Source organism: Marmota marmota, unplaced genomic scaffold, assembly GCF_001458135.2.
Source record: "Marmota marmota marmota unplaced genomic scaffold, marMar, whole genome shotgun sequence".
Taxonomy (NCBI): Eukaryota; Metazoa; Chordata; class Mammalia; order Rodentia; family Sciuridae; genus Marmota; species Marmota marmota.
Window position 1 is genome coordinate 22,827,783 of NW_025999977.1, and position 12,747 is coordinate 22,840,529.

Consider the following 12,747-nt stretch of genomic DNA (forward strand, 5'->3'; position numbering starts at 1 on the left):
TTAAATACCCTCTCTTCATAATTTCATTCAACTTTAGACTTCAAACTAGAAGAGAAAAATAGTATCTACAAATGTATTTATTGAAAAACAGCAATTAAATGTTACAGTGGCAAACAACTAAGGGCAGACTTTACTTGACCAGGGAGAAAAAAGATAGTAGAGACCTATGCCAAAATAAAATCTGCTTTGAATAAAGAATGTCTCAAAATGTTCAAAGGGAAGTGGTTGTTCCAGTGAAAAGTGTAATCATTCAGTGATCAAAGTCTCAAACCAAAGGACCACAAGAAGATGTGATACTATTTGCTGCTCACGTATATATTTCAGTGTAGTGCTAGTAGCATATCCCTAAATATGAAAGACAATGGTATTTATGGAATAAATGCTATATTGACTTAACACTTGCATATTTGTAACACCACAAAGATCACAACTTTATTTAATGGCTTACAACCTCAAAGTGTAGAGGTATTTCTGATGGCATGTATGTTTAAAAACCCAAAGCACTAAATCTGACCTGTTAATTTTATAGAGAGGGGAGGGCAAAAAAGTTGAAGACCAGAAAAATTAAATAACTTGGTAAAAAGCTCCCCAAAGAAAAGTTTTCAAATAATAAAAAAAAGTATTCAAATCAAAACATGAATTTATGTTTTCCATTTCCATTTTCCCAGCTCCTTAACCTACATTTGCAGTGTTTCCTTTTCCTTTCCTTTTGGTACCAGGGACTGAACCCAGGGGCACTTAACCCCTCAGATATATATATCAATCAGAAAAATGTCCAACCAACCAAATTAACATACTGTGAAACACAGAAAGTCACGGGTACTTTATCCTTCTAGTAAGTCAATATAATAATGTCAACTCTAATTACTTAAGAGTATCAATATCCTTACCTTTGAAATGAATAAAGTAGACCTCAATAGCTTTAAGTTAAAGGCTCTTATTTTGGGATCTAATTCATATATGACTTCATGAAAACTACGTGCAAATTTTTCTGTGTCTATAATCTGTATCTGGGAAAAGGATCAGTAAATTGCATCAGGTTCTCCATAAAGTTTAAGTATTAAACTATGTCCTGAGAGGTTTTCTCATTCTATGTCTGGGATTCATTTAGTTATTCAACAAACATGCACAAGATGCTCAGCACAAAGAGATTTTAATATCCAGAGTAAAGCAGATTGAACCCTTGGGAATTAACAGTCTAATGTGGAAGATAGACATTGATTTTATTTATTCTTATTTTTCATATTTTTTGTAGTACTGGGGATTAAACCTAGAAGTAGTCTACTGAGATGTTTACATCCTTAACCCTCTTTATTTTGAGAAAGGGTCTTGCTAAATTGCCCAGGCTAGCACTGAACTTATGCTCCTCCTGCTTTATTTAGTCTCCAAGCAGGTGGAATTAAGGCCACTGTGCTCAGTGTGCTTTAAAAAAAAAAAAAGAAAAAAGAAAAGAAAGAAAGAATTAATAAAGTGCTTGTAAATTTCAAGCCAAATCAATAAGCTATTATTCCTAGGAGAATAAGGCTAATGGTGGAGCTGACATTTAAAAATAAGGGCCTTGGGCTGGAGATGTGGTTCAAGCGGTAGCGCCCTTGCCTGGCATGCGCGGGGCACTGGGTTTGATCCTCAGCACCACATAAAAATAAAGATATTGTGTCCACTGAAAACTAAAAATAAATATTAAAAACTCTCTCTCTCTCTCTAAAATAAATAAATAAATAAATAATTAAAAATAAGGGCCTTGGGGCTGGGATTGTGGCTCAGTGGTAGAGTGCTTGCCTAGCACACGTGAGGCACTGGGTTCAATCCTCAGCACCACATAAAAATGAAATAAAGATATTGTATTCACCTCCAACTAAAAAATAAATATTAAAAATAAAAAAATAAAATAAAAATAAGGGCCTTTTGGCAGGAATGTGGGGTAATACTGGGGGAAGTAAGTAAGATACTTCTGGCACCACTGTGTACACTGTGTAGACAAAACAATCATTCAAGCCAGGTGCAGTGTTGACTCCAGACACTGAGGCTGGAGGATCACAAGTTTAAGGCAAGCCTCAGCAACTTAGCGAAGACTCTGTCTTAAAATAAAAAATAAACAGGACTAGGGATGTAGCTCAGTGGTAAAATGCTCCCAGGTTCAATCCCCAGTACAAAAAAAATTTTTTTTTAACTTCCATTCTTACCAAGATCTCGGGCTGCACTTATTAATGTGGACTGCATCTTCTTTTCCAAGTCATCCATTACTTCTCTTAATTCACTCAGATTAGGATCAAATGAAGGTTTTACAAGGAACTCATGGTTTTCCACCTAAAAATAAAGAGTAGCTACATTATATAAATAATGGGTAAAGACAGAAATCATAAAGCATATATTTTCTTCTATTTAAAAATTCAGCTAATGTTTTCAGTTGAATGGTTCTCTATCTAAAAGTTGCTGAGTCACAATTATTAAGAAGTACTTATTAAGATGTAAAGTTCTATTATTAGAAGCTTAGGGTTCTAGATATATGAAAATGAATCACATGAAGTAAATACAGAAATAATGATCCAAATAACCCCATCAGTAGTCTTCACTTTTTCTTAAATCTTCCCTAAACATTACTAAACAATGTTCAGTGTTCAAAACCTATAATTAAAAAGTGTGGCTTTACTCAAATCAAAAATCCATCCTAGGAATCTCAAAAAGTTAACATACTCTTTTTTTTTTTTTTTTTAAATATTTTGTGTGTGTGTGTGTGTTGCTGGGGATTGAACCCAGGGCCTTGTGCATGCAAGGAAAGCACTCTATCAGCTGAGCTATAGCCTCAGCCCCTCTAAACATACTCCTAAAGTACTTTGTTTTACTAAATTCTTACCAGTGTTAACCAACAAGAAACCAAAATGAAAAGTAGATCTTACTTAAAATAGCAAAAACATACATAAAATATTTAGAATAAATTCTTGATAATACAGAACTTTTATTAAGACAATCTACTAAAAATTTTAAAAGAACTGGTAAGTGAAGAGACAAACTCTGAGAAAACTAAATCAAATCGTAATAGCTCTTCATACCTAGTGATTGTTCATTAGGAATCTGTTTTTGAAACAAAACAAAATGACTAAAATTCTAATGAAATTATAAAAAACATTAGTGGGAAAATTCAGACTATCCTTACTTGGCATTAGAAACTATTGAACAGATAATTATATATAAAAGTTCAAGAGAGTGAGTCAGTTTTCTAAAACAAAATGACAAAAACATCTTTAATAAATGAGGTTGAAATAAACTGATTCTGTTCTCCACTTAATCAGAACACATCTTCAAACACCCAAAATGAACTACACATAAACAAGGAATTAAAATCAAATTACAGAAAGCTAGTAAAAAAGGAAATAAAATATTTAAACCATCAAAATGAAAGACTAAGTAAAATGTTAAAATTTTGCCAAGAATGGTAGTGAATGCCTATAATCCCAGCAATTCAGGAGTTTAGGGCAGGAAGATCCCAAGTTCTAAGCCAGCCAGGACTATTTACTGAGAAAGCTCAGTGGTTCCCTTCCTTCCTCCCTTCCCTCTTTGAACCCAGGGGGGTGGAAGACTAAACCACCGTGTACATGAGTGATCCTTCACATGACTCCTAAGTGCAGAGCTGGAAAACAATGACGCTTTCAGAAATTGTACATGAAACAATTGATATTCCCTGGAGATCTCCTCAAAATGGTTCTGAATCATGTAATTTAAATGCCTAAATTCATCTCAAGTACCTATGATGACAGTGAAGGGTTGAATTCACCTTATAACCTCAAACAAGTTTAAAAGTTTGTAACTGAGAATAAAGAAGATACTATACTAGGTCAACTCCCTAGAGAATCTAGAGCAGGTTTTAGCTAGAAATCTGATTTACTTAAATGACAGTAATGCATTACTATAAACCATGAAAGTCTACAGTTTATAGGACAATGTTCTGGGTGGATACTACTGATGGTCTACATAACAGTTGTTTCCCCCTGGAGGGAAACTGACTTAACAGCCCAATTTGGTTACGGGTCAATCATCACACTCTATTTTCCAGGCCATGATTGCTGTTTAAATGGTTCTATCATGGCAAGATTCTTGCTTGGAACGTTGCCCCAAACTTCTGGCAGTTGAAATTAAAATCCCAAAAGATAGACAAGATTAAGAAATCATATCTCCTGAATGGCATCACTAAATGGTTGGATCCAAGCAATCCAAAACAAGACAAGCCATTTAGTAACTCTTAAGTACATGATTCAGAACAGACTGAGTTTTGGGTTCTACAAAATAAAGTCCTAACTATAAAAAGTTTAATCTCAGATAGTTAATCTATTATTTTTTTGGGGGAGGACCCACAACTTACATCTTATTGTCATAATGTTAAGGCTGAAGGCATCTAGAACATATCATGATGGCACAAAATTTATTTTGCAATTATCTAAGAATATCACCATTTCCCCAATTCCCAGATCGGCTTAAGAGTCTACTGAAAAAACTAACTTGTCAGAAATCATCTCCAATGACCACAGAAAACTGGCTCTCCTCATCAGGAAAGAAGTAACCACCACACTTAAACAGACACTGCCTCAAAACTATTCTCTCTCTTGCATTCTCTTAAGGGTTATTTGCCTTTCCTAAGTCATTTTTGCCCTTTCTCCCTCTCCATTTTCCCTATTGACAGTATATAAGCCCCAAATTCCAAAAGCCATTTCTCTTGCTAATTATCTTTTGTCAATTTAATTTGCACCCAATCACTAAAACTGAAAAAAGAAAACCTTTACTTTCCTGACACCATTAAATACTAATGTCCTACTTTCAGATTAAGAAACTGAGGTTTACACCTATAGCACAAGAGTTAAAATCAAGAATCAACAAATGGGACATACTCAAACTAAAAAGTTTTTTCTCAGCAAGAGAAACAGTAAGATAGGTAAATAGGGAGCCTACATCCTAGGAACAAATATTTACCCCTCACACTTCAGATACAGCTCTAATCTCCAGAGTATACAAAGAACTCAAAAAATTAAACAACAAGAAAACAAATAACCCAATCAACAAATGGGCCGAGGATCTGAACAGACGCTTTTCAGAGGAGGATATACAATCAATCGATAAATACACGAAAAAATGTTCACCATCTCTAGCAATCAGAGAAATGCAAATCAAAACCACCCTAAGATACCATCTCACTCCAGTAAGAATGGCAGCCATTATGAAGTCAAACAATAACAAGTGCTGGCGACAATGTGGGGAAAAGGGTACACTTGTACATTGCTGGTGGGACTGCAAATTGGTTCAGCCAATTTGGAAAGCAGTATGGAGATTCCTTGGAAAGCTGGGAATGGAACCACCATTTGACCCAGCTATTCCCCTTCTCAGACTATACCCAAAAGACCTAAAAAGAGCATACAACAGGGACACAGCTACATCAATGTTCATAGCAGTACAATTCACAATAGCTAGACTGTGGAACCAACCCAGATGCCCTTCAATAGATGAAGGGATAAAAAAAAAATGTGGCATTTATACACAATGGAATATTACTCAGCACTAAAAAACAACAAAATCATGGCATTTGCAGGGAAATGGATGGCATTAGAGCAGATTATGCTAAGTGAAGCTAGCCAATCCCTAAAAAACAAATGCAGAATGTTTTCTTTGATATAAGGGGGGTGACTCAAAACACAGCAGGGAGGAAGAGCATGAGAAGAAGATTACCATTAAATAGGGACGAGAGGTGCGTGGGAATGGGAGAGAGAAGGGGAATTGCACGGAAGATGGTAGGAGACCCTCACTGTTATGCAAAATTACATATAAGATGGTGTGAGGGGGAAGAAAAAAGAGAGAGAGACAAACGTGTCACAGTAGAATGGGTAGAAAGAGGGGAGGGGAGGGGAGGGGGGATAGGAAGGGTAGCACAATACAATAGACACTAGTATGGCCTTATGTATAAATGTGGCTGTATAACCAATGTGATCCTGCAATCTGTATACGTGGAAAAATAAGATTAAGATTACGTACCCCATTTGAATCAAATGTATGATATGTCAAGATCAGTGTAATGTTTTGAGCAACTAATAAAAAAATTAAAAAAAAAAAAAGAAACTGAGGTTTATCATGTCTAAAGTGGCAATAATAAAATTAAGACAAATACCCTATGCTTTTCAAACTATACCCATCTAATTGGGGGTGGCGGGGTGAGGGGATTGGCGTTGCTGGGGATGGATCCAGAGCCTCAAGAATGCAAAACACACGCTTTCTACAAATGTTAACAAGCTTTTGAACATTCTCAATACATAAAGTAATTTTGGGGTAAAAACTGCCCACTGACTAGCTAAGTGTGCAGCATTTCATAAAGGCTACCAACTGGTGGAACGAAATTGCATTCATTATCACTGAAGTCAACTGCATTATCTATTAAAAACAAGTAGTTCTCAAAGTACAAAGCCAAGAAAAACAGCATCAACAAATAGGGGTATGCGTTAAAAATGCAAATTTTCTACCTCAACCCTAGACCTAAAGAATCTGATTAAAAGCCTGGAGTCTAGCAATTAAGACCTCCAGGGGATTCTAATACCAGCTTAAGTTTGAGACCCATAATACTGAGGTAATATTATAGCAAATTTTAAGAACAGCCAGGTGCAATGGAGCATGCCTGAGGCAGGAGAATCAAGAGTTCAAAGCCTCCCTCCACAAAAGTGAGGCCCTAAGCAACTCAGTGAGACTCTGTCTCTAAATAAAATACAAAATGGGGCTGGGGGTGTGGCTCAGTGGTTGAGTGCCCAAGTTCAATTCCGGGTACCCTCCTCCCCGGCAATTTTTTTTTCTTTTTTTTAAAGAATAAAGGTAGCTAAGAGTGGCAAAATAACTGCAGCATTTCAGCAGAGCTTCACCTGGGCTCTGGCTCTGCTTCAAATGTGTGTGTGTGTGTGTGTGTGTGTATATGGAGAGTGTGCATAGGCTCATGCCCAAGAGCGCGTTCACGCTAGCTACAATGACACTAAAAAGCTCAATACTTACTGTTTACTTCCCTATTATGCCCTATTATAGTCAGAGTTTCTGTTAACCATCAAGAAGTATCTTTACATTTTCCATTTAAAGGAATGTTTACAAATATCCAATTTTACCCAATTGAAGGGAAGGCCAAGTCCTCAGCAAGGAAAGTAAAACACATTTAGAACCCAGATGGCTTTCAACAGCATTTCTAACTCCCATTGATCTAAAAGTTGAGCACCTAAAACCATTCCACTAATCGCAACATTACAAAGGAAACAGTAATCAAATATAAGTTACCCTAAATAATAAGTAACCTATGTAAGTTCTTTGGTTTCTTAACTGACAAGTAAACTAAAATATATTAAAAATCGGAAATACACACAATACACAAGCACGCACACATGTGCATACACACGCGTGTACTTTTAAAATCCAGAGAACACACAGCAAATGGGATCTAACTTTTTAAAGTCTCAAATAATGATACAGTAAAAACAAAACAAGTCAAAGTCATATAAGGCAAATATTAACACAAACACAGATACTGAACTGTTAACCTTAATATAATTCAAGCACTTATTCCCTACACTATAATTTCAACAGGAAATTAAGAAAGTTTTCAAAATAAAATACTTTTTTTTTTTTTTTTTTTGTGGTACTGGGGATTGAACCCAAGGCCTGTGCATGTGAAGCAAGTACTCTACCAACTGAGTTATATCCCCAGCCCTTCAAAATACTATTTTTAAAGTCATGCAATTTGGAGGCATTATAGGGCTCCTGTATATTAACTTGTTCATAAACAACTTTTTAAAAATAAAACTTTTTACGAATTTTATAAATTTTGCTTTGAAATTCATTTTTCACGTAAGGATATTTCCTACTTGAGAAACTATTTCCATTTTACATTTATAATAAATTAGCCATCTCCCCCAAAGAACTTCCCTACATAGAAAATAAACAAGGGAAGTTTTCTTGGGTCCTACCTTTACCTCCCTTCCAGTGACTATAATTTTCTTTCTCTATTGGAATTAAAGTAAAACTCAGCTGCATATGTAAAATCATTTACTTATATAAGATTTTCTTCAACCAGGCCACACATACTCACTCAATAATCTCTTCTGTTAATATTTATTTTCATCCACTGAAACACTGTTCAAAAGAAAAACCCTGGTGCACAGTGGAGCAGCCATGCCTAGCATGTGCAAGGCCCTCCATTAAATCCACAGCACAGCCACCTCCCCCTGCCCCTGCTCAAAATCCTCTTCTGTCACTTAACTTACATCCACTGCCTGCAAAGATGCCACAACTGGGCCCAAACTAGGTACTAAAAGAGAAACCTGAAATATTTTCTAATGTGCTTGAACTTTTGTTTTTGGTTGTCCTTTACTTTTCAGGAATATTTTTGCTTAAATTAAATGTATATTGCATACCTGATCCATATCTAAAGTTGTTTCGATCATTTCCTGAAACTTGGAGAAATCAGACCGAAGATCAATAAGAGGAGTCACAAAAACTGCCAACAACAACACCTGGTGTTTTCCTGAAAGAAACAAAAAGAAAGAAATAAAAAGGTCTCATTATTAAAAACACAAGACCACTGATCATAAAAATTTTAGATAGTGAACATCATTTGATCGAAAAGCATGAATAGTGCAGTAGGTCTCCAAAGTTACTATTTATTTAGGTGTTTTAACTCAAAAATTAGTATTAAGTTTATTTTACAGAGAGGGAAATGATGTGATCTAGCACCCAAAGCTTCCCACTAATAAATCAATGCCTCCTCTGCATGTCTGCCATCTCCTTCAAAGGAGTACTAGAGATGCAGAAATGCAACATCAATTACAACTAAATTTCATTTCATTTTTTATAGATCTAATAACCCAAAATCAAAGCCTTTTTTTTTTTTTTTTAAGAATTTTAGTGTTTATTTTTTAGTTTTTGGTGGACACAACATCTTTGTATGTGGTGCTGAGGATCGAACCCGGGTTGCACGCATGCCAGGCGGGCGCGCTACTGCTTGAGCCACATCCCTAGCCCAAAAGCCTTTAAAATAAGACCCTTAACAACTATATTCCTAATTTCCATAATTAACACAGTATATTCCAATTAACAGAGGTTAAATCAAATCAAATATTTAAATACTGGAACTTTGCTTAATGCTACTTAAAAGTACATGCTAGGGAATGATGTGAGGAGGAATAGAAGGGAAGCAACAGAGTAGATGGTGTGTAAAGGAGTAGAGACCCAAGTGCCAGTACCAGCTTTGCTGCCCTCTGCCTTTGTCCTCTATAACAGGTTACTCTTAGTCCCCCTTTCCTTTTCTGTACAACAGAATAACAAGTTACCCAGAAGATGGATATACAACACCTAGTACAGTGCCAGACATTTAAAAGCACCTCAAAAACAGTTACTATGCATTATTACTATTACAACACAAGTACTTCCCCCACCTATATAGGGATTCTGAAAGTAATCTCTAACATACTACATGTCGCACCAAAGAAATTATTTTCAAATTTCCAGAAATGTCAGTAGCTCTTGAATGAGAAAAAGCTACCACAAAGTCAGTAAAATTATTTTTAAAATTCATGTTTTATTATTAATCACAACACCATCTACACATACTGAAAAAAGAATACACATGTGTGAACCACTCAGATTATAAACAACACTTTGCCCACATAATGTCTGTTGTGCTACAATGTCTGGTCCTTTATTCCTAGTTAGCTTAAGCACTATTGGTAAATAGAATGCTGGCAACAAATAGCAGGGGTGTCATTGGTTCACGAATGATTTCTTTTCCCCCAGCCCATTAATGTTTTCAAACCATCAAGGACAAGCTCACACAAAGAATAAGCTGTAGCAATGAAGACTTCAAAAGGGTCGGCGTAATGGCCACTGCGTTTTCACTGTGAAAGTGTAGGGGAAATGTGCAAAACTGTTTCTCAATAATAAAAAAACCGAATTCTATCCCTGGTACAGATTTACAGTTCTGATGAAACTGACCTCCGTTAGAAGTAAATGCCTCAAGAACTTACACAGGATGAAACAAGATCCTTAGATTCTAAGGCTACAAAGGGTTGACTAATGTTGGGTATAAATGCAGTGGAGGCCATGTTTCTATTGAAGTTTGTTGACACATGTGTTAGTAATGGTTTTAAAATTTTTGTGTATTTTGAGGTCTGCTTCAACCCTGTTTTTCCCATAAGCTCTGTTATTTTTCTAGCTCATGACTGTAGGTTTTCCAAGAAAACACACATGGTTATTATTACAGAAATGCCTGTATAAATATTAAAATCTGTCACTCTCACCATGTCCTCTAGCCCCTCAAACACCTAGGCCCACTTTATGTAGCTCTTCATAGAGTCTGTCTCCCCTTCTGAGTTCACCAGCCTCCTAACCTGCAAGCTTTCACTAGCATCTTGAGAGAGCCCTTCTTTTAACTGTTAACTTCTACTGAACCCTGGCTGCCAATTTCCACCTGGGGTTTTTATTTGTTTGTTTGTTGGGGGCCCTGGGGACCAAACTCAGGGGAACTCCACCACTGAGCCACATCCAAGCCCTATTTTGTATTTTATTTAGAAACAGGGTCTCACCAAATTGCTTAGCACTTCACTTTTGCTGAGGCTGGCTTTGAACTCAAGATCCTCCTGCCTCAGCCTCTCGAGCCGCTGGGATTACAGGAATGAACCATTCAGCTATCCACTAGATGCTTTGAAAACTATATTCTCCACTAGTTACCAGAGCCTACAAAGCATTATGTAAGCTAACAAGATCCATGGACCCCTTGAATTCAGGGTAGTACCATGAGCATAGAAGGGAAGTTAATTACACCTTTATTTTCCTAATCTCTAACTAAAATTTAGCATTTCCTTCCATTATTAATGTAGGCAATAAACATCAGTAGTACTACCAGTATCTGAGCCTTTGTTTCTAATAAAAATAAACCTATATTTTCATATCATAGTTTTTGGAGATATCTTAAAGTATCATTTAAGCTCATTATTACTTCAAAACTCAAAGAATTAGCCACGTGCAATGATGAACACCTATAATCCAAAACTGAGGAATCTGAGGTAGGAGGACTGCAAATCTGAGACCAGCCTGGGCAACACAGAGACTCTGCCTCAAAATAAATAAAAAGGGTTGGGGATGTAGCTCAGTGGTAAAGCATCCCTGGATAGAAGACCTTCTGTCAATTTTTTCTTTTTAAAGATATAGGGTCTTGTACTTTGTCCAGACTGGCCTCAATCTCCTGGGTCCAAGTGATTTTCCTGCCTTAGCCTCCCAAGCAGCTGGAACTAGATGCATACTCTACCATGCCCAGGTTATCAGGTTTTTCTTTTTTGCGGGGGGAGATGGGGACCAGGGATTGAAATCACGGGCACTTGACCACTGAACCACATCCCCAGCCCTATTTTATATTTTATCTACAGACAGGGTCTCACTGAGTTGCTTAGTGTCTTGCTTTTCCTGAGGCTGGCTTTGAACTCATCATTGTCTGCCACAGCCTCCAGAGCTGCTGTGATTACAGGCATGTACCATTGCACCCAGCTAGGCTGTGGGTTTGTAAATGCATAATACAAAGGACATATTTCTATATCAAGAGTTTGTTTTAGCTGAGCATAGTGTTGAACACTTGTAACTGCAGCTATTCAGAAGGCCAAGGCAGGAGGATAGCAAGTTGGAGGCCAGCCTAGGTAACTTAGCAAGGCTGTCTCAAAATCAGAAATACAGGATGTAGCTGAGGGGTAGAGTGCTCTCACTCTCTCTCTCTGTTTGTCTTACATTTAGATAGGCAGATTTCAACATAACTGATGTCCTTTATAACTCCACATGTTTCATGCATTTAAACACTATTCGCAGAAAGAGTTCATAGGCTATATTAGAAGCCAAAAGGATACATGGTACACGCACGTGTACACACACTCACAAGATTAAAAACATCAGATAGGCCTCACCTCTCTGCCCACACCTCTCAAAATAAAAAGGCTGGAGATGTAGTTCAGTGATAAGTACCCCAGGGTCCAATCCCCCCCATCCCCAAGAGAGAGAAACAGGAATTTAATAAAAGTGGCAGTATAGTTTCATATAAGTTAAATGGATAAGAAATTTATAACTATTACAATAAATAATGTACCCTGCAAAAGATCTGAGGTTTGCTTTTAGAGGTGGAACTTCTGAAGGTCTACAGCCTGAATTATTTTGCGACGGTAAAAGGACATTTGTGATGTGACTCATGGCATACAATGAACTGAGGTAAATATCTGAAGGGTGTACATGTCTATGTTTTGTATATTCAGCTGGATGCAATTTTCTGCATTCATCTAGTATATCCCAGGCTGAAATCATGCATAAAAAAACATGAAATTCACATTATGCTCAAGTTGTTCTCTAATATATCAACCATATTGGAATAAATCTGTTTTTAAAATAAGGGTTACAGCAGAACTTTTGCTTAAAGTCTGTAACAGCCTGGCATAGTAGTACACACCTATAATCCCAGCGGCTCAGGCAGGAGGATCCCAAGTTCCAGGCCAGCCTCAGCAACTTAGCAAGACCCTGCTTCAGAATAAAAAGTAAAAAGGGTTGGGGACGTGGCTCGGTGGTTAAGCACCTTTGGGTTCTATATTTAATACCAATAAATAAAGAGAGAAAGAAAGAAAAAAGTAAGTTGGGGATGTACCCGCAACGATAGAGGTCTCTTTGGTTCAGTCCTCAGTAATACAAAAAAAAAAAAAAAAAAAAAAAATTTTT

General features: G+C 36.8%; 1 protein-coding gene across 1 annotated transcript in view; it reads right to left on the minus strand.

The window, feature by feature from the left end:
• Nucleotides 1–2,151: 2,151 nt before the first annotated feature.
• Msh2 (mutS homolog 2) overlaps nt 2,152–12,747 on the minus strand; it is a 44,150-nt gene continuing 33,554 nt past the window's right edge. Inside the window, exons 8-9 of the mRNA XM_015479386.2 lie at nt 8,421–8,530; nt 2,152–2,307 (exon numbers count right to left, since the gene is read on the minus strand). Coding sequence (XP_015334872.2) covers nt 2,167–2,307; nt 8,421–8,530 — 251 coding nt within the window. The 3' untranslated portion in view covers nt 2,152–2,166. The remainder of the gene's footprint in view (nt 2,308–8,420; nt 8,531–12,747) is intronic.